Consider the following 16,598-nt stretch of genomic DNA (forward strand, 5'->3'; position numbering starts at 1 on the left):
GTGGGAAGGGAGGAGGGGAGGGAAAAGGGGAAAGAGAGGGGAGAGGGGGAGAGAGGGAGATGGGAATGAGGGAGGGAGAGGGGGAGGGAGAGAGGAGAGGGAGAGACAGAAGAGAGGAGGGGAAAAGGGAGAGAGGAGGAGGGAGGGAGAGTGGGAGAGGGAAGGAGAGGGGAGGGAGAAGAGGGAGAAATAGAGGGAGGGAGGGAGGGAGGCTGAGGAGCACTGGGGCTTTGTAGGAGAGGAGATGCCTCGGGGTAGCACATCTGCCCCTATATCCCAGGGACATCCCATGACTGTCCAAGGCACTCTTGAAGGGAAAGCACAGCTGACCCTGTAGAGTCACAAGGAAGTAACAAGTGACTCCACCAAGGGACATCTCCAGTGTCAGAACTGCCCGCAGCTCACGTGCACAGGCCTCGGGAGGGCCCGGGTCCCCTCCTGCCCAATTCCCGCCCTCACCCAGGGAGGGACTTGTCCCCCAGGGTAGAGTGGAAGGGACTCAGAGGCCAGAATAGCGTCAGTGCTCTGTGAAGTTTGGCGTGAAGGGTGCTGGAACAGAGAGGGTCAGGCCTCGCTGGAGACACACAGCCACCATCCCTACACCCAAGAATCCAGCGCGGAGTTCGGTCTGCTCCTCTGATGGCCTAATGCTTGGAGCCCCTTTCTTGGTGGGAGCGAAGAGGAGGTGTGAGCCAAGCCCGCAGGCTGCCCTGGGCCATCTCTCTGGCTCTCCCTCTTCTCCTCCTCCTCGCCTCCAAACCCTTTGCATATTTTTCTCTTCTTTTTTGTAACCCATTCAAGAAAACCCTTGTGCAGCCCAACCCAGGAATCTGTTGGAGCTTCTGCTGGTTCTCTGTTCCCTGCAGCAAACAGAATCTTCCGGTTCCCAGGCCGGCTGTGTCCCCCATGAGACTTCTGCTGGGTTGGCAGGGAGGGGGGGAAGGGGTGTGGGGGGAGCTAGGAAGCGGCCCCGCGAGACATGGCGTTCCGGGAGCATCTTCTGGAGTCTGCAAGTGGGCGGCCTGCAGTGCAGGGGGCGGGTGGGGGTGTGGCTTCCGAGATGGAGCCGGGATTCTCTGTCTGAGAGGCTGATGGATGTCTGGGCAGCTGCTGTGGCCGGTAGGGCAGAGGTGAGGAAACAAGGACCAAATCCTGAGTCCCAGCCTCCGCTTCCTCTCCCCGTGGTGAGACCTGCTGCTGTATCTCATATGTCATCAAGAAAAGGCTCTGCTGCATTAAAAAGAAAAATTTTAAAAAAAAAAATGTGGACTTAAAAAATGATGACACAGGCTGGAGTGGGGAGCACAGTGGGGAGGGCACTTGCCTTGCATGTCGCCGACCCAGGTTCCATCCCCGGCATCCCAGATGGCCCCCTGAGCACTGCCAGGAGTAATTCCTGCGTGCAGAGCCAGGAGGAACCCCTGAGCATTGCCAGGTGTGAGCACCCCCCTCAATAAAAAAGACGACCACCGTTGTTTTCACAGAGGGTAAACTGAGTCACAAAACCAAAGGATGTGCTTCAGTGCATGGAGGGGGCACTGAGGCAGCATGAATGTCTCTGGGCTTGAGGGTGTGGGATGCAGTAGCACTGTGAGAACCAGCCGCTTCTGAGCCCAGAAATGCACCCCTGGGTGTGTTATTTTATTCCCACCCTGGGGTTGAGATACCCCAGGGTCCATCGAAGGATCCCCCCAGTAGGAACCTCTCTGCGAGAGGCTGAGGGATGGGGAAAAACAGCACAATGGGTCCTGGGTTCAAGGTCTGGAGGCCTCAGGTTCTCTCTGTGTGGGTGGAAGGAGCCCAGGACGGTGAGGCAGGACTCACCTCCCAGCTTCTCACCTGCTGGTCAGCCCTGAGAGAGCTGTAGTGGGTCTCTCAGCCCATGCCTTGCTCCGGCTCCTGCTCCCTGGGCTGAGGAACTGACTGGGTTGGCACTCAGATCTCTCCAGAGTTCCACCTGGCTCTGTCTGAGGTCACCCCCAGCTCGGCTCAGAGAGGCGCCGGCCTCGGTCTCGGTCTCGAGAGCAGGGAGCTGGTGAGTGGAGACAGGATGGGGTTCCGAGGTGCCCGTGAGGAAGCGTGCAAGTAGCTTGCTTGGAGAGAGGGGACAACAGGTGTGGATTCCACCAGTGGCTTTCCCAACCCACTGACTCCTCGGCGGGGGTGAAGGGGAGCTGCCCCCCTCTCCCGACAGCAACAGAGGAACGTCATCAGGTGTGCTGACATCGGCGGGAACCCAGAGGCAGCAGAAGGGCCCAGGCTGGAGCCCCCTCCCCGCCCAAGGGAAGCTCCAGGAGCAGGGACTGGACAGATGAGGGCTCTATTGGCAGGGGGTGCCGGGACAGGGAGCCCCCTGGTGCAAAGTGATGACGGGGCTCAGCACTGGCTGCTGAGTGGGCCATGCGGTCCGGGGGGCAGCCGGGGGAGGGGCGGGCGGGCATGGGGGAGGTGAGCCTGGCACCAGCTTCACTTCCACCAAGCCCCGGGGGCGGGAGCCAGATTGTGGTGGGATCAGGGAGTGTAGGAGGTGGGAAGAGGAGGCGGCGGATGTCGGACACTTGTTCTAGAAGTTTGGCAGCAAAGAAGGGCAGAAGGAAGTGGCCCAAGCTGCTGGGTCGAGAAAAAGGCTCTTGGTTTTTAGTTTCTGAAAATGTCTTCAGCAAGGTGGCTGTTTCTTTTTCCAGGCTGAGGGAGACCTGAGGGAATCTGAGGAAGCAGTGAGGGGAAAATCTTTATTTTTTCTTTTTTTCGGGGGGAGGGGTAGTAGTTTATTTATTTATTTATTTATTTATTTATGTTTGCTTTTTGGGTCACACCTGGAGATGCTCAGGGGTTACTCCTGGCTCATGAACTCAGGATTACTCCTGGCGGTGCTCAGGGGACCATATGGGATGCTGGGAATCGAACCCGGGTAGGCCGCGTGCAAGCCCTACCCGCTGTGCTATCGCTCCAGCCCCCCAGTGAGGGGAAAATCCTAACGCTTGTCATTCAGACCCCCAGGAATCCAGAATGGAAGAAGGGCTCACGATTGTGCTGTCCCTCTCCCCCAACAGTGCTCCTATCTGTCGAGCCAAGGGCAGACCCACTAGGTGTGGGGTGGGGGGGGCGGCCCTTAGAGGAGGTAGCAGTTAACCGGTCTGTATCCCAGGAACCCCACTCCATCCCAGCCTGGCTTGCATCTCTCTCAGATGACCCCAGGAGGAAGTGGGATTGCAGTTCCTCAAACACCTTTCAAATGGGGAAACTGAGGCCCAGAAGGATAACCCGACAGGTAGCCAAGTGGGGTGGAGGCCCAGATCTCCCCCCGCCCAGCCATCCCCCAATGCTGTCCCTGGATGTGGCAGGCATCGGAGGGTATTTCAGGTGAAGGTGGGGACCGGCTGGTGGGCCGCGAGCCAGGAGCGCCCAGGACATTGAGTCTGCCAGGCAAGATGAGAAGCAATTTCCCAGTGTGAAGCTTGCTTTCCACAGCCCATTAACACATCCCCACATTTGCAGCCCCTCTGGGCCCACAGTCCCCTGCCCTCTTGTGTGTCTGCTGCACGGTGGCTGTCCCCACCTGCTGGCCAGCCCCCTCTCACTACCACCCCCAGGCTTACTTCTCCCCTGAGCTTGGCAAACCAGGTTCATTTTGTGACAGATAATGCCAGCTGTTCTTATCGCTTCTGGATAATGATTCCTATAAAAAAACCATTGGTTGTCGAGTGTTTACTCCACTCCAGGGACCAGGGGTAGTGCTAAACCCATCATCTACCTTCGGGGCTCAGTGTCAGAAAAACACACAGGGTACATCCCTCTCATCCCAGCCTTGTCCAGGGAAGAAACAACTTGGCTAAGGTGAACTGGCAGCAGGTACAGGACATAGCCTTGGAAGCGGGCCAGCGCGGGTAGAGGGACCATCACTACATACAACATCCCTCTCCAGCTCAGGGCCAGCAGCCACAGCAGTAACAGACCACCAGGCCGCACCCAGGCCAGTCACGGAGTCAGCCACGGATCCACAGTGTTCTCACCCTACCTCCCTTGGCCTTGATGTGGGGTAGCGGGGCCATGTAGGAACTCTCCAATGGAGAGCCATTTCAATGAAATAAAATGAGAAACTCCGTTCTTCCATCCCACGAGCCACATTGAGCATGTTCTGCACATGAGACTGGCCTGCAGCTGCCACGTGAGGAACACAGACTGTTCCTATCTGGTGCTCAGAGCTGGTGAAGGGCAGCCGAGCACGGCGGGCATTGCCTGGGATGGGCTGTGATGAGCTGTGATGGGTTTAGCACCATCTCTGGTCCCTGGAAGTAGAGTTAACACTGCCTCCAGGAGGTGCAGGGGAGGAAACTGAGACCCACCCCCAGCAACCGGTCTCAGACCTCCCAGACAGGTTGAATTCTGCCTGCCACTCGGCTCTGCCCACATGCACGACCCCTCAGCATCCAGGAGACACGGGTGACACTCATGTGCTTGGTCCCTTGCGGGACAAGCCATCACTGCTCACCACCAGGCTGTCGGCACCCACCTCTATAGGCAGATCTGATTACACACCTTCACGGGTGCATACCCCCCGCCCCTCCCACTGCATGGGCCCCCTTCCTCGCTCCCACATCTGTACTCTCCCACCTGTCCCAACTCCAGCCCAGGGAGCACCCACTCACTCATCTGAGCAATGTAGGAATGTTGTGCCCGAATTTCAGATCCCCAGGTGCGGAGAGACCAAGTCACACACAATAATGCAAAAGCAAAGGAACTTTATTGCTAGCTGGAACTAGGGCCAAGTCTCATCCAACAGAGCGGAGTCTTTGACAAGGACCCTGACTCCAAGTCACAGGCGGCTTATAGAAGGTTTCAAAGTTTCAAAGTTAAGCAAAGCACTATGGCAACAGTGGTCAGGCAACAGTTAAACAAGAGTTTCCAGTAACAGTTTATGGTTACATTCTCTAAGGTTTCTGGCACACTGTGATTGATTGAGCCCACTTGCTGGGCCCAGGAACTTCCCAGGCGGGGTCAGGATGGCTAGTTTTGCATTGTTTCACTGCTGAAAAACCGAAACTGTTCCAGTTCCAGGATCTGAACCTGAGGCCTACCTGATTTTTCTTATTTCTGCCCGGCCTGTCATGGCGTCAGTTTCGCCCTTCCAGGAAGGCACCAGTGAGCATTTTATGAGGTTCCAGGGATGAAACCTGGGTTCGAACTGCATGCAAGGCAAGCAACTTACCCACTGTACTATGTCTCCAGCCCCATCCAGCGAGTCTTGTTTGAACAAAGACAATGAGGACAGACATGAGCACTGGCTTGCTGCCCCCAGTCTCTTTTCTGAGAGTCTCTTTCCTTCATCTCTCTGGGCAGGTGGGGGTGAAGTCTGCAGTTAGGGGTGGGGGAGAGAGATTCAGAAGCCCCGTCCCTCTCTGCCTTTCAACAGGCCAGTCCTGTGTCCAGTGTTTGTCATGTGACTCCTTGATTTCCCCCCAAAGCCAGGAGGTAGGTGCTCTTGACCCCATGGGAAGGACACAGAAGTGCTGAGCTCAGTAGCACACACAGCCACTAGGGACAGAGGTGGAGGTGGCCACCATTGGACCTCCAGGCTTGGGGACTCCAGAGACCCCACTCCAGCCTTGGTGTCCTCCTGGCTCTGAAAAGGCCTCCTCATCCTCCACTCCCAGGCATGGGAGGGACTTCAGGGACACAGGCCCTCTGTGCGCCCCCCCCCCCCACACACACACACCGCCTGGATCATGGTTAGGTGTCTAGACTTCCAGCAAAGCCTGGTGCCTGTGGGACAGCTGAGAGCTGAGTGGAGCAATGACACAGCTTCTTGCTTTGTTTGGGGGCCACATCTAGCAGCTCTGAGGAAAGTGTGTGCTGTGGTGCTAGGGGTCCCCTGTAGGACCAGGGAAGGATCCTGAAGCCCCCGCACCAAAGCACAGCCTCTTGGGCCATGTCCTGGGTGGGCCTGCTTCACAGAGGTGGAGTTTTTAGTTTTGTTTTTTTTTTTTGGGGGGGTGTTTAATTTGGGACCACACCTGGTTGTGCTTAAGGGTTTCCTGTTGGTTCTGTGTTCAAGGATCACTTGTGTTGGGGCTGGGAGGGCCATATGGGGTGCTGGATCAAACCCAGGTTGGCAGCGTGCAAAGCAAGTGCCCTCCCCACTAAACCATCACTCCGGCCCAGGTCCTGGTCTACTTGGGGCAGGGCTGCTCTGCGGGGGCCCGGTGCTTCCCCAACACAATCTTTGGCGATGGGCAGTCAGACTTCTAGAAAAATGGACAGGGCTGTACCCAGCTGGCTGGAAGCACCCTCTGGACTGTAGGTCAAATGAAAGTACAGATCCCATAGGCCCCCTGCCACATTCTGCTGACTCGGCCTGGGTGGGCCTGGGAATAGGCATTTTTGAAAGATGCCAAAGGAATTCTGAAGAAGCTAGCAAGTTTAGTTCCTTCTCCTGGGTCTTCCCCGCCCCTCTCTCCAGGTCTCCTCACCTCTGCATCCCTCAATACTCCCCCTTTCTCTCCCTTTCTTCACTCCTCATCCCTCTCCGCACCTCTCCCTTTTCCCTCCTTCCCTCCTTCCACTCTTCTCCCTTCCTCTGTTCACCTGGCCTTCCATCCTTCCATCTCTCCTCCTCTACCCACTCCACTCCTAACTCTACCTCTCCTCTCCTCTCCTCTCCTCTCCTCTCCTCTCCTCTCCTCTCCTCTCTTCTCCTCTCCTCTCCTCCCCTCCCCTCTCCTCTCCTCCCCTCCCTTCCCCTCCCCTTCCCTATCCCTCCTCTCCTCTCCTCTCCTCTCCTCTCCTCTCCTCTCCTCTCCTCTCCTCTTCTCTCCTCCCCTCCCCTCCCCTCCCCTCCCTTCCCCTCCCCTCCCCTCCCCTCCTCTCCTCTCCTCTCCTCTCCTCTCCTCTCCTCTCCTCTCCTCTCCTCTCTGCCTCCCCACACATCCCCCTTTCCTCCCCCCAACATTTCCACTTGCACATATTCAGGAGTCAGGACTGAGTTTGGACTCTGCCTGGCGAAGGCGAAACTCCACCCACACAAGGACTTTGCAGCTCAGCTTCCCAGCCCCCGCCCCCTGGGCTCTAGAACCTTCCCGAGGATAGCTTTTTTCCCTTCTTCTTCTGTTTGGGTCACACCCCGCAATGCATAGGAGTTATTCCTGACTCATGCACTCAGGCATTACTCCTGGCGGTGCTCAGGGAGACCATATGGGATGCTGGGAATTGAACCTGGGTTGGGCGCCTGCAAGGCAAACGCACTACCCGCTGTGCTATCGCTCAGCACCCCGCCCCCAGGATAGTTCTTAAGCCAGTCCCTGCCCTGGCTTTGGAGACTCCTCCTGCCTGGGGCACCTTTGGGAGTGGATTGAGTCCTGCTGGATCCTAAGAGGCCTGACAGTGAATCCTCCCCCCATCTCAGCACCCCCTGGCTGCTGCTGCCTCTCCCTCCCCTGTCTGCCCAGGGGCATGTGCCAATGTGTGCAGGGGGAGAAAGTGAAAGTCAGGATGGGCCTGGATGGGCAAGCTCAGATCTGGGTGAGAAGGGGAGCTTCTGGGAGGGCAGTGGGAACACAGAGGGGGTGATCAGAGCAGGTGAGGGACGGGGTTGGCTGAGCCGCGCTGTCCATTTACGGATGGACGCCTTTGTGTGAAGTGAGTCCATGGAAGGAGAGTCTGGGAGCTGGTGGCGTGGCTCTCTTTGGGGGGAGCAGATCTCAGAGCCTGAGCAGCAGGGGTGGTAAGGGCCCTTTTCTCTGCCTGTGCTTTTACATCACAGCAGAGCCTGGCAAGCTACCCATGGTGTATTCGATATGCCAAAACACAGTAACAATAACAGCCTCCTTCTCCTGACCCTGAAAGAGCCTCCAATACGTCAGCGTTGGGAAAGACCAGTAAGGAGAGGCTGCTAAAATCTCAGGGCTGGAGCCGGAGCGATAGCGCAGTGGGGTAGGGCATTTGCTTTGCACGTGGCCAACCTGGGTTCGATCCCCGGCATCCCATACAGTCCCTCAAGCACCGCCAGGAGTAATTCCTGAGTGTAGAGTCAGGAATAACTCCTGAGCATCGCTGGGTGTGACCCAAAAAGCAAAATAAATAAATAAATAAATAAATAACACAGCAAATGACAAAATCTCAGGGCTGGGACGAATAGAGACATTACTGGTGCCCACTCGAGTAAATCGATCAACAATGGGATGACAGTGATACGCTGATACAGTGATGCTTTTATGCTTTGAACCGTGCCAACGTGAGGTCTGACATTGAGGTCTGAGAATAAAACACAGATCCTGAAGAGCTCCTGTCTGGGATTCTAGCCCTGCCCCATTTGGGGCTGTAGAGCTGGGGAGGGGGATGCAGGACCCCCCCCCCCTTCTCTCATGCAGCCAGGCTCCCGGTCACGCCCCTTGGAGGTTGTCTGGGGCTCGTTGGTGGTGCTATCCTGAGGGGTAGCAGCAAACTGGTGTGGTGGGCTGCAGCTGTGCAGGCCCTGTGTCTGGGGGATGCAGCCCTGGACAACCCCCCCACCCACCCTCCAGCCTCCTGACCCTGCCTCACTGTCTCTGCTCTCGACCCCCAGGGGAGCCTTCTCGGTGGTGCGGCGCTGCGTGAAGGTGCTGGCTGGCCAGGAGTATGCTGCCAAGATCATCAACACCAAGAAGCTGTCAGCCCGAGGTGGGTGGCAAAATCCCCTTCCTTCACCCTCCCACCGTGGGGGCTGGCACCAGGTTGGGTCTGTGGCTGCAGAGGTGGGCTCTCCCTCCTGGGCACCGGGAGGGCAGACTCCTCCGACTTCCTTCCTCTGGGCATCGGTATCCAAGCTGTGAATGGTGAGCACTTGGCCCTGCCCAGCTCCGCTGTCCTGTCCCCTCACCTGAGAGGCTCCCTTCACCTAACTCTCCTCCAGGTACCAACTCAATCCTTTGAGAGACTTTGAGGGTGTGGGCTACCCTATTCTCGGTTCCTCACTACTGCTTATTTTCCGGGAGACCCTCCCTAGGCCTGGGCTCCTCCCTTTCAGCTTGGGCTCTTGACAGACTCTCCACCTCCCTTCCTGCCTCTGAGCTCCCAGGAGGTGGGGTCGGGTCTTGGGTCTGAGATGCCAGCACCAGGGACAGCGCCCTGTACTTCTCAGCACCAGCTCCCAGTCCCTAAACACCCCCTAGGACAGTGGCTCCCCAAGTCTATCCTCTCCCCAGACGGAATCCCTAGGAGAGCTGTAATGTACGTACCCCGAGTGTCTGAGCCCAGCCCAATGCTCGTAACTTGCTCTGAGACCCGAGTTTCCCAGAGACCCGCAGCCTGGTCTTACTCAGAAACGGCCCCAGCCAGGCAGGCCGCTTCGGCCACATCTCCGGGAACTCATTAGAAGCACAGATTCTGGATGCCCTCTGCTGCCCCCGCGATCCATCCAGCTCTGCATCTCAGCACCAACCAGTGTGACTTGAATGGCCGAGGCCTGGGAAGCCCTGGGCGCCGGGAGACTTATTTCCCGTCCTTGGCAAGTGGCTGACATGGGAATAACAGTGACCATGGGCAGTGTGCTTGTGTGTGTGTATGTGTGTGTGTGCCTTCAAAGCCCAGCACAGTCTAAATGGTGCCAGTGGCACCGCAGGGAGGGGACCTGCAGATGCAGAGGAGGCAGGTGGAAGGGGCTGCTGTCACCCAGGTGTTTACCTGGCAAGGCTCAGCTGGTTTGGGCTGGGGCCCAGCAGGTGTGGGGTTCACACAGCTGAAGCCGTGTGTTTACGCTGACTTGCACGGGCCTCCCAGCAGGCCCTCTGCTGGCCCCTGTGTTTCGACCTTTCATCTGGCTCAGTGAGGCTGGGCACCTCGTTACCAACGCCCTGCAGGGCACTGTGTCCTGTAGGGAGAAAAACTCCATGTAGGAGTGAAGCGGGGCAGGGGGCGGATGGGTGGGGGCAGCCCAGGAATAATCCATGGAAAGCAGAGCCGGGGCCAGCAACTAGGACAAGCTGGAGGCCTGCGGGCTCACACTGCATGGACAGTCTTGAAGCTGCTGTGTGATCAAGGGCAGTTCAGAGCCCTCTCTGGGCTTTATGGCTCTTGGGCTGGAGCTACCCAAACCCCTGAAATCTGGGGCAGCGTGAGAGCCATGATGGGGCTGATGGGGTGAGTTTGCCCGGGTCACAGGGCTGGCAGAGCCACCATAATCCCCAGCACGGGGGGGCTGGTATCATTTGGTACCATTTCCACAGGGCAGGACTGGTGACTAAGCCCGTGTGTGGCAGCACAGTCCTCGGGACTGCTGTAGACCCCGCTTATGATTTGCTGAGCATCTGGCTCCTGGAAGCCAGGTGGTCTGGACGCAGGGGAAGGTGGGAGGATGGTGAGGTATTAGGGAGCCTTCCCCGAGCTGCTAGCTGCCCTGTGGGAGGAACCAGCTCAGCTTCACAGTTCTCTGCTGCCTCTGGGAGTCTGGGGAGGGAGCATCTGATGCTGAGTGTTCATCAGCACACCCCAGATTCTCCGGCTGCACTCGGGGAGACCGGGGTCTCTGTCTTGCTCACCCTTCCCAGAAACCCTGCCCAGCCTCTCCAGCAAGCACTTCCCACACCCGGGAGAGGCTTTTTTCATGTGTGTTTTTAAACTAGTCTTTTAAATAAAATGTTCATATAGAAATAATTCAAAGAAACCATAAAGACATGAAATGAAAAGCAAAAGCGCCGGCTGCTCTGGTCTCTGCCAAATCCCCTCAATAGCCTTTTAGAGAATGCAGCAGAGTTGGGTAGTGAGCACGGGGGCTGAGCACGTGCGCGGCACGCAGGAGGCCTGGGCTCTATCCTGGCACCATGGGGTCCTTGGGGCACCGCTGGGAGCAACTCCTTTTTTTCTTTTTTTTTTTTTGCTTTTGCTTTTCAGGTCACACCCGGCAATGCTCAGGGTTACTCCTGGCTCTGCACTCAGAAATTACTCCTGGCAGTACTCAGGGGACCATATTGGATGCTGGGAATCGAATCTGGGTTGGCTGCATGCAAGGCAAACGCCCTACTCGCTGTGCTATTGCTCCAGCCCCTGGGAGCGACTCTTGAACTCCAGGCCAGGAGTAGCTCCTCAGCATTGCCAGATATAACCCCAAACTCAAACTGTCATCATCAAAAAATTAAAAATAGGGGTCAGAGAGATAGTACAGGAAGTAAGGGAACTTTGCAGCAACCCTGGTTCAGATCCATGGTACCGAGTATGTTCCCCCGAGCATGGCTAGGAGTGAACCCGAGCACTGTCAGGTATGAGCCCAACAAGACGAAACAAAACTGAATGAAATTAGATTTAAAAATGCAGAGCAAGGGTGAGAGTATCGGTGTTACGGTACTTGCCTTACAAGTAGCTGCCCCTGCTTCGATCCCTGGCACTATCCGTGATCCCCTGAGCCTCACCAAGAGTGATCCCTGAGCACAGAACCAGGAGTAACCCCTGAGCACGGCTCTGTGTGTCCTAAAAAACGAATAAGAAGATATTCAAAGTGCAGCTTTTGAGTTCCACCTGGACAGTTGGACTTAGTAAGGCCTGAATGGTTGTGAGCAACACAGCTCCGGCCAGACCCCTGGGCTCAGAGAGCGGGCTGCTATGGGGGTGGGGGGGTGGCTGGGGGACGACAAAGTGGACAAAGCTGGTGCAGCCTGGCATGAGTTCATTCTTCCCCTGTTCCCCAAGAGTGGAGGGCTGGCTTCTGTCCTCCAGACTGTCCCAAGGCCTTCATGCTGTTCCTGGACCTCATTCCCCACCAGGACAGTTGGGGTGGTCCCATCCCCCTGACATGCCCGGCTCCCCAGCATCCCCGAGTATTGGGGGGGGGGAGGAGCTGGAGTAGAAGCTAGACATGTAACTTAGATGGGGATTTCAGAAACGAGAAGGTAATGGGGAGGGCGGGGCAGGAGCACTACTGGGACACAGGGCTGTGCCTGCGGGAGGGTGGCCAAGGGCAGTGCATGACAGGCCACAAGGTGGCAGCTGGGAAGGGGTCAGGGGAGCCTGAGCCCCCAGGGAGGCCAGTGAAGGCCATGCTGGAGATGTCTGGGTTGTGCCATCAGCACCCGGAGCCCTTGGCTTCTGTGTGCTTTGCTCAGTCTTCAGGGCAGACCAGCCACACACAGGAGACTCACACACAGGCTTGTGGTGGCGGTCGGTACTGAACATGACACAGCTTTTCCTTGTCACTCTTTTCCTTTGAATTTTTTTTTTTGGTTTTTTTTTTTTTTTTTTTTTGCTTTTTGGGTCACACCCAGTGATGCTCAGGGGTTACTCCTGACTCTGCACTCAGGAATTGCTCCTGGCAGCACTCAGGGGACTACATAGGATGCTGGGGATTGAACCCAGATCGGCCATGTGCAAGGCAAATACCCTTCCCACTGTACTATCACTCCGGCCTCTGTCACTCTTTTCCTAAATGATGGAGTGTACCCAAGTTTCCCCTGTCAGTCACAGGGTACGAGGGGTTATGTGTAGTTTAGACACTATACAAAGTCTCCGGAAGACACACGGGTTATATGCAAATACTTGAGCATTCTATGTATAGAATCTGAGCATCTGAGGCCTTGGGAATTCTTTGAGGGCTGGAACCTGTCCCCGGAACCTAGGGAATGACTATACCTGGGAACTCACTGAGATTTTTTTTCTTCTGATTTTTGGGTCAAACCCTGCGGTGCTCAGGGCTGACTCCTGGCTCTGTGCTCAGGGATCACTCCTGGCAGACTCGGGAGATCATATGGGATGCCAGAGATTGAAACCTGGGCAAGCTGCATACCTGTGTACTATCACTCTGGCCCCTTGCTGAGACTTTTATGCCAATGAGTGACCAGAGCTCTTTCATCTTGTAGTAAGGAATTCTTGGTCAACAGTTGGGAGAATCCTGGAGTGATGCTCGGAGTTCTAATAAGGATTCACCCAGCTCAAAGAGCTGTTTTGGATAAGGAAAAGGGTCTTTTAGCACTGGGCCTCAGTTTCCCTATATATGCAACAGAGCAAGGCCTCAAAAGTCAAGAGAAACATGTTCCTGACCATCACAAGATCTCTCACTTTAGAAAATTAAAACGTTTCAGGTAGCCAGAGAGAGATAGTACAGCAGGTAGGGCACTTGCCTTGCACACTGCTGACCCGGGTTCGATTCCCAGCACCCCATATGGTCCCCTGAGCAATGCCAGGAATGATCCCTGAGTGCATAAGCTCCGAACACCATCATCTGTGCGCCTTCCCCCCAAAACAAAAACAAACAAAAGTGAAAACATTTCAGAGTTGTGAAAATTATTGCACATTGTATATACATGTAGATATTTCTATTCCACAAATTGATGCTTTTAGTTGGGGGGGAGTTGCAATGCAGGGTAATTGTACTGTGCACAAGATGATTACAAGATTGATAGGAACAATTAGTTTCTGAGCTTTCTCGAGGGGAGGCCTGATAATTAAACCCAAATCAGAGAGCAAAACCCACATCCTCCCTTCAGTCCTGGGGTGTCCCTGAGAGACAGCCCCATCCGGGCTCAGGGCCTAGCGGGCAGCTGGGTCACAGGGCACCGCCCTGCTCTGCGAGGCTGACTTGCTAGATCTTTGGTTCTGCTGGGGAAGAATTAAGTGGGGGACGGGTCAGAGCCAGGGGAAGGGAGCTGCCATCTGGACGGGGGTCCCCTCCTTTGCAGGGGCAGCTGACCCCCACCCCCAACCCTGGATGATGTGGAAGGAGATGGGAGAGCATCGGGGAGCAGGGGGGCCCCTCCCATCCTGAGCTCACTTTCCTGCCCACAGCCTGCAGCCTGCCTTCCCCTGGGGAAGATCAGTTCCATTTGCTCTGCTGATGGCAAGACCTTGTTTGGGTATTGATCTTGGCTGGTGCAGCCCCTGGAGCAGGCTCCAGCAGTTGTTCTAGTGGGGGAAAGGGTGGTGGAGGGGCCGGCTGCTGCCCTGGGGCCCTGGCCAGGCCTTTCTCCCCTGTCCTCACTCTTCCTGCCGCCTGCCCTGGAGGGGCTGTGCTGAGTGGGGATGGGGGAGTTTCTCACCCCAACCAGGCCATTACAGGGCTATGGGGCTGAGAATTGGGGGCACAGGGATAAACCTGGACCCAGGGAGCAGACAGGCCTATACTAACCTTTCCAGCCAGCTCCCTCCTCTGATGGCCCCTGAGAGCATCCCTGGAGGGCCTGAGTGTGCCCTACCTAGAGCCTGTGGCACAGGAAATTGGATACATTTCTTAGTGCTTGGGGGTAGGGATGGGATACTGTATTTTTTTTCCCAGCCATTGTCTACTAAATTGTGAGAGATAAACCAAAAGGTGAATTGTATTATTTACTAATTAGGAGACATGTTCAGTGCCAGCCCTACCAGCCTTGGGGGGGGGGGGGGGGTTGGCCACCTGTGGATGTGGACAGCACCCCACTCCAGGGCCCTGGGCTGCTGGCAAGATGGAAATCACTCTCACCGGGTGACTTCCAGGCACCCTGAGGCAGGTGGCAGAGAGGACTCTGGCAGGCCTCGCCCCAAAAGCCAGTGAGGAGACCTGAAGGTGTGGACAACGGCCACAGAACTCTGGGGAACTTGCCTGGGTTTCCTACCCTCGGTAGCTCTCCCTAGCCCTTGAGTTCTCTCAAGAAGGATTTCTGGGGGCTGGAGTAATAGCACAGTGGGTGGGGCGTTTGCCTTGCAGACCCGGGTTCGGTTCCCAGAATCCCATATGGTTCCCGGAGCACCACCAGGAGTAATTTCTGAGTGCAGAGCCAGGAGGAACCCCTGTGCATCACCGGGTGTGACCCAAAAAGAAAAAAAAAAAGAGGAATTTCTGTGGCCTCAGAGCATGGTGATGTCATTGGAAAGATTTTTTTCATCCAAGCAGTCCTTTTGAAGTAGGTGGCCCCCACGGTGGCTTATGTGAGATGGGGAGGAGAGAGATGGTCACTTTCTCCCAATCTGCCTCTGCCACCCTGAGGCCAGCTGGGAAGGCCAGGACTGATAGAGTCTGCGATGAGCCCCTGCATGGCACAGGCCAGAGTACCTCCCCACCCCACCCCACTCCCCCTCGCCCTCCCCCTCCCCCCCCCACCAGTCCCATTCTGGGGCCATGAAGCCACACCTGACGTCCGATTGGTCTTATTGGCACTGAAGTTGATCCCTGCCACCTGATTTCTCAGGGAGCCAAGGACTCAGGCTGTAATGAGGAAGTGGTCTTTGCAGGAAAGTCAGTTCTAAGCCTTACACAGGGTTACCAGGTTCTTGTCTCGCCTCACAGAAAATAATTTCAGGAGTAGACAAGCAGTGAAGCAAAACAGGTCTAATTTGGAGGGTTTTTAGGAAGGGGAGGAGTGAGAGAAGGAGAAAGAGAGAGTAACGCACTTAAGAGAGAACACAGGCTTCTCCTAGGGCAGAGCCCCTATACACATCCCAGCATTAGATACGAAAGCATACACAGTTCAAGAGGAGAGATGCGGGTGACACATGTGCTCGGGCACCACATGTACTTAGCTATGTGGGCGCAAGCAGCACATGGGCTCGGGCAGCATATGCGCACCCTTCCTTTGTTCAAGGCGGATTTTATAGGGTTTCTCCAAGCCGCCTGCCCACTTGGGGCTTTCTAGCTAGGTAAGACTCTATTGCTAGGGTGGTTGCCCAGTGGGTAGAGTTGGGAGTGGTCCATGATCCTCTTTGAAAAACTCCTTGTCTTGACCATTGTTCCTGCTGGATCTTCTCTCGGAGGGTGGGTCCAGCCTTCTCTGGTCTGGGCTAGGTGAGGGTTAATCAGATTAAAGGAAGGAATTGAGGGTTCTTGAGGTAATTCCTGTCAGGCCCTTTCTGGAGGGAGAGGTCCAGTCTCCTCAGGGTCTGCTGCTGTGAAGATTTTACTAGGTCTTGCTTTCTGTATCCACAAGGTGGGTCAGCCTTAGGACTAGTGGCTTTATTACTTTCCAGAAATTTCATTGCCATAATATGATGGTGGTGGTGGTGGGGACTTGCCTAATCTACCCTGCCTACATCACTCATCACTTCAGGGCGTCATTTCTTTTTTTGCTTTTGCTTTTTGGGTCACATCCGGCAATGCACAGGGGTTATTCCTGGCTCTGCACTCAGGAATTACTCCTGGCGGTGCTTGGGGGGCCATATGGGATGCTGGGAATCAAACCCAGGCCAGCCTCCTGAACGACAAATGCCCTACCCGCTGTGCCATCATCACTCCAGCCCCTCAAGGCATCGTTTCTTGAGCACCTGCTGTGCCCAGACCTTTGGGCAGCTGAGCAGGGGAGCAGCAGGGTATATAGAGCAGAGAAAGTGGATCCACAGGACACAGAGAGGAATGTGTTGGGGTCCAGAGAGCGAGGAGGAGGCCCTCTGCTGGCCTGCAGTCCTGGCAGGTGCCCAGAGAGCGGCATTGGGCAGCTCGGGTGGGTAGGAGAGCAACCCTGACTGGGGTGGGTTAGGAAAGCAACCCTGTCTGGAGGAAAGAGGCTCCCTGAGTGCTGGGTCCGTATCCCGAAAGCAGGGAGGCAGTGGGGTGTGCACCAATGGCTGGGAAGGCCTATTGCAGAGTGGAGCTGACCGGGGAGGGACCGAGTGGGTGCTCAGAGCTGTGAGGATGTTGGAGCCTTCAACCCCAGGCTCCTCCTGTCCCATGCCCC

The 16,598-nt window shown here is 56.1% G+C and overlaps 1 protein-coding gene across 2 annotated transcripts in view; it reads left to right on the plus strand.

Moving 5' to 3' along the window:
• CAMK2A (calcium/calmodulin dependent protein kinase II alpha) overlaps positions 1-16,598 on the plus strand; it is a 54,515-nt gene that overhangs the window by 5,493 nt on the left and 32,424 nt on the right. For both annotated transcript variants that reach the window (XM_056124626.1, XM_056124627.1), the window contains exon 2: positions 8,561-8,655. In XM_056124626.1, the coding sequence (XP_055980601.1) occupies positions 8,561-8,655 (95 nt within the window). The remainder of the gene's footprint in view (positions 1-8,560; positions 8,656-16,598) is intronic.

This window comes from Sorex fumeus, unplaced genomic scaffold (assembly GCF_029834395.1).
Source record: "Sorex fumeus unplaced genomic scaffold, SorFum_2.1 ptg000051l, whole genome shotgun sequence".
NCBI lineage: Eukaryota > Metazoa > Chordata > Mammalia > Eulipotyphla > Soricidae > Sorex > Sorex fumeus.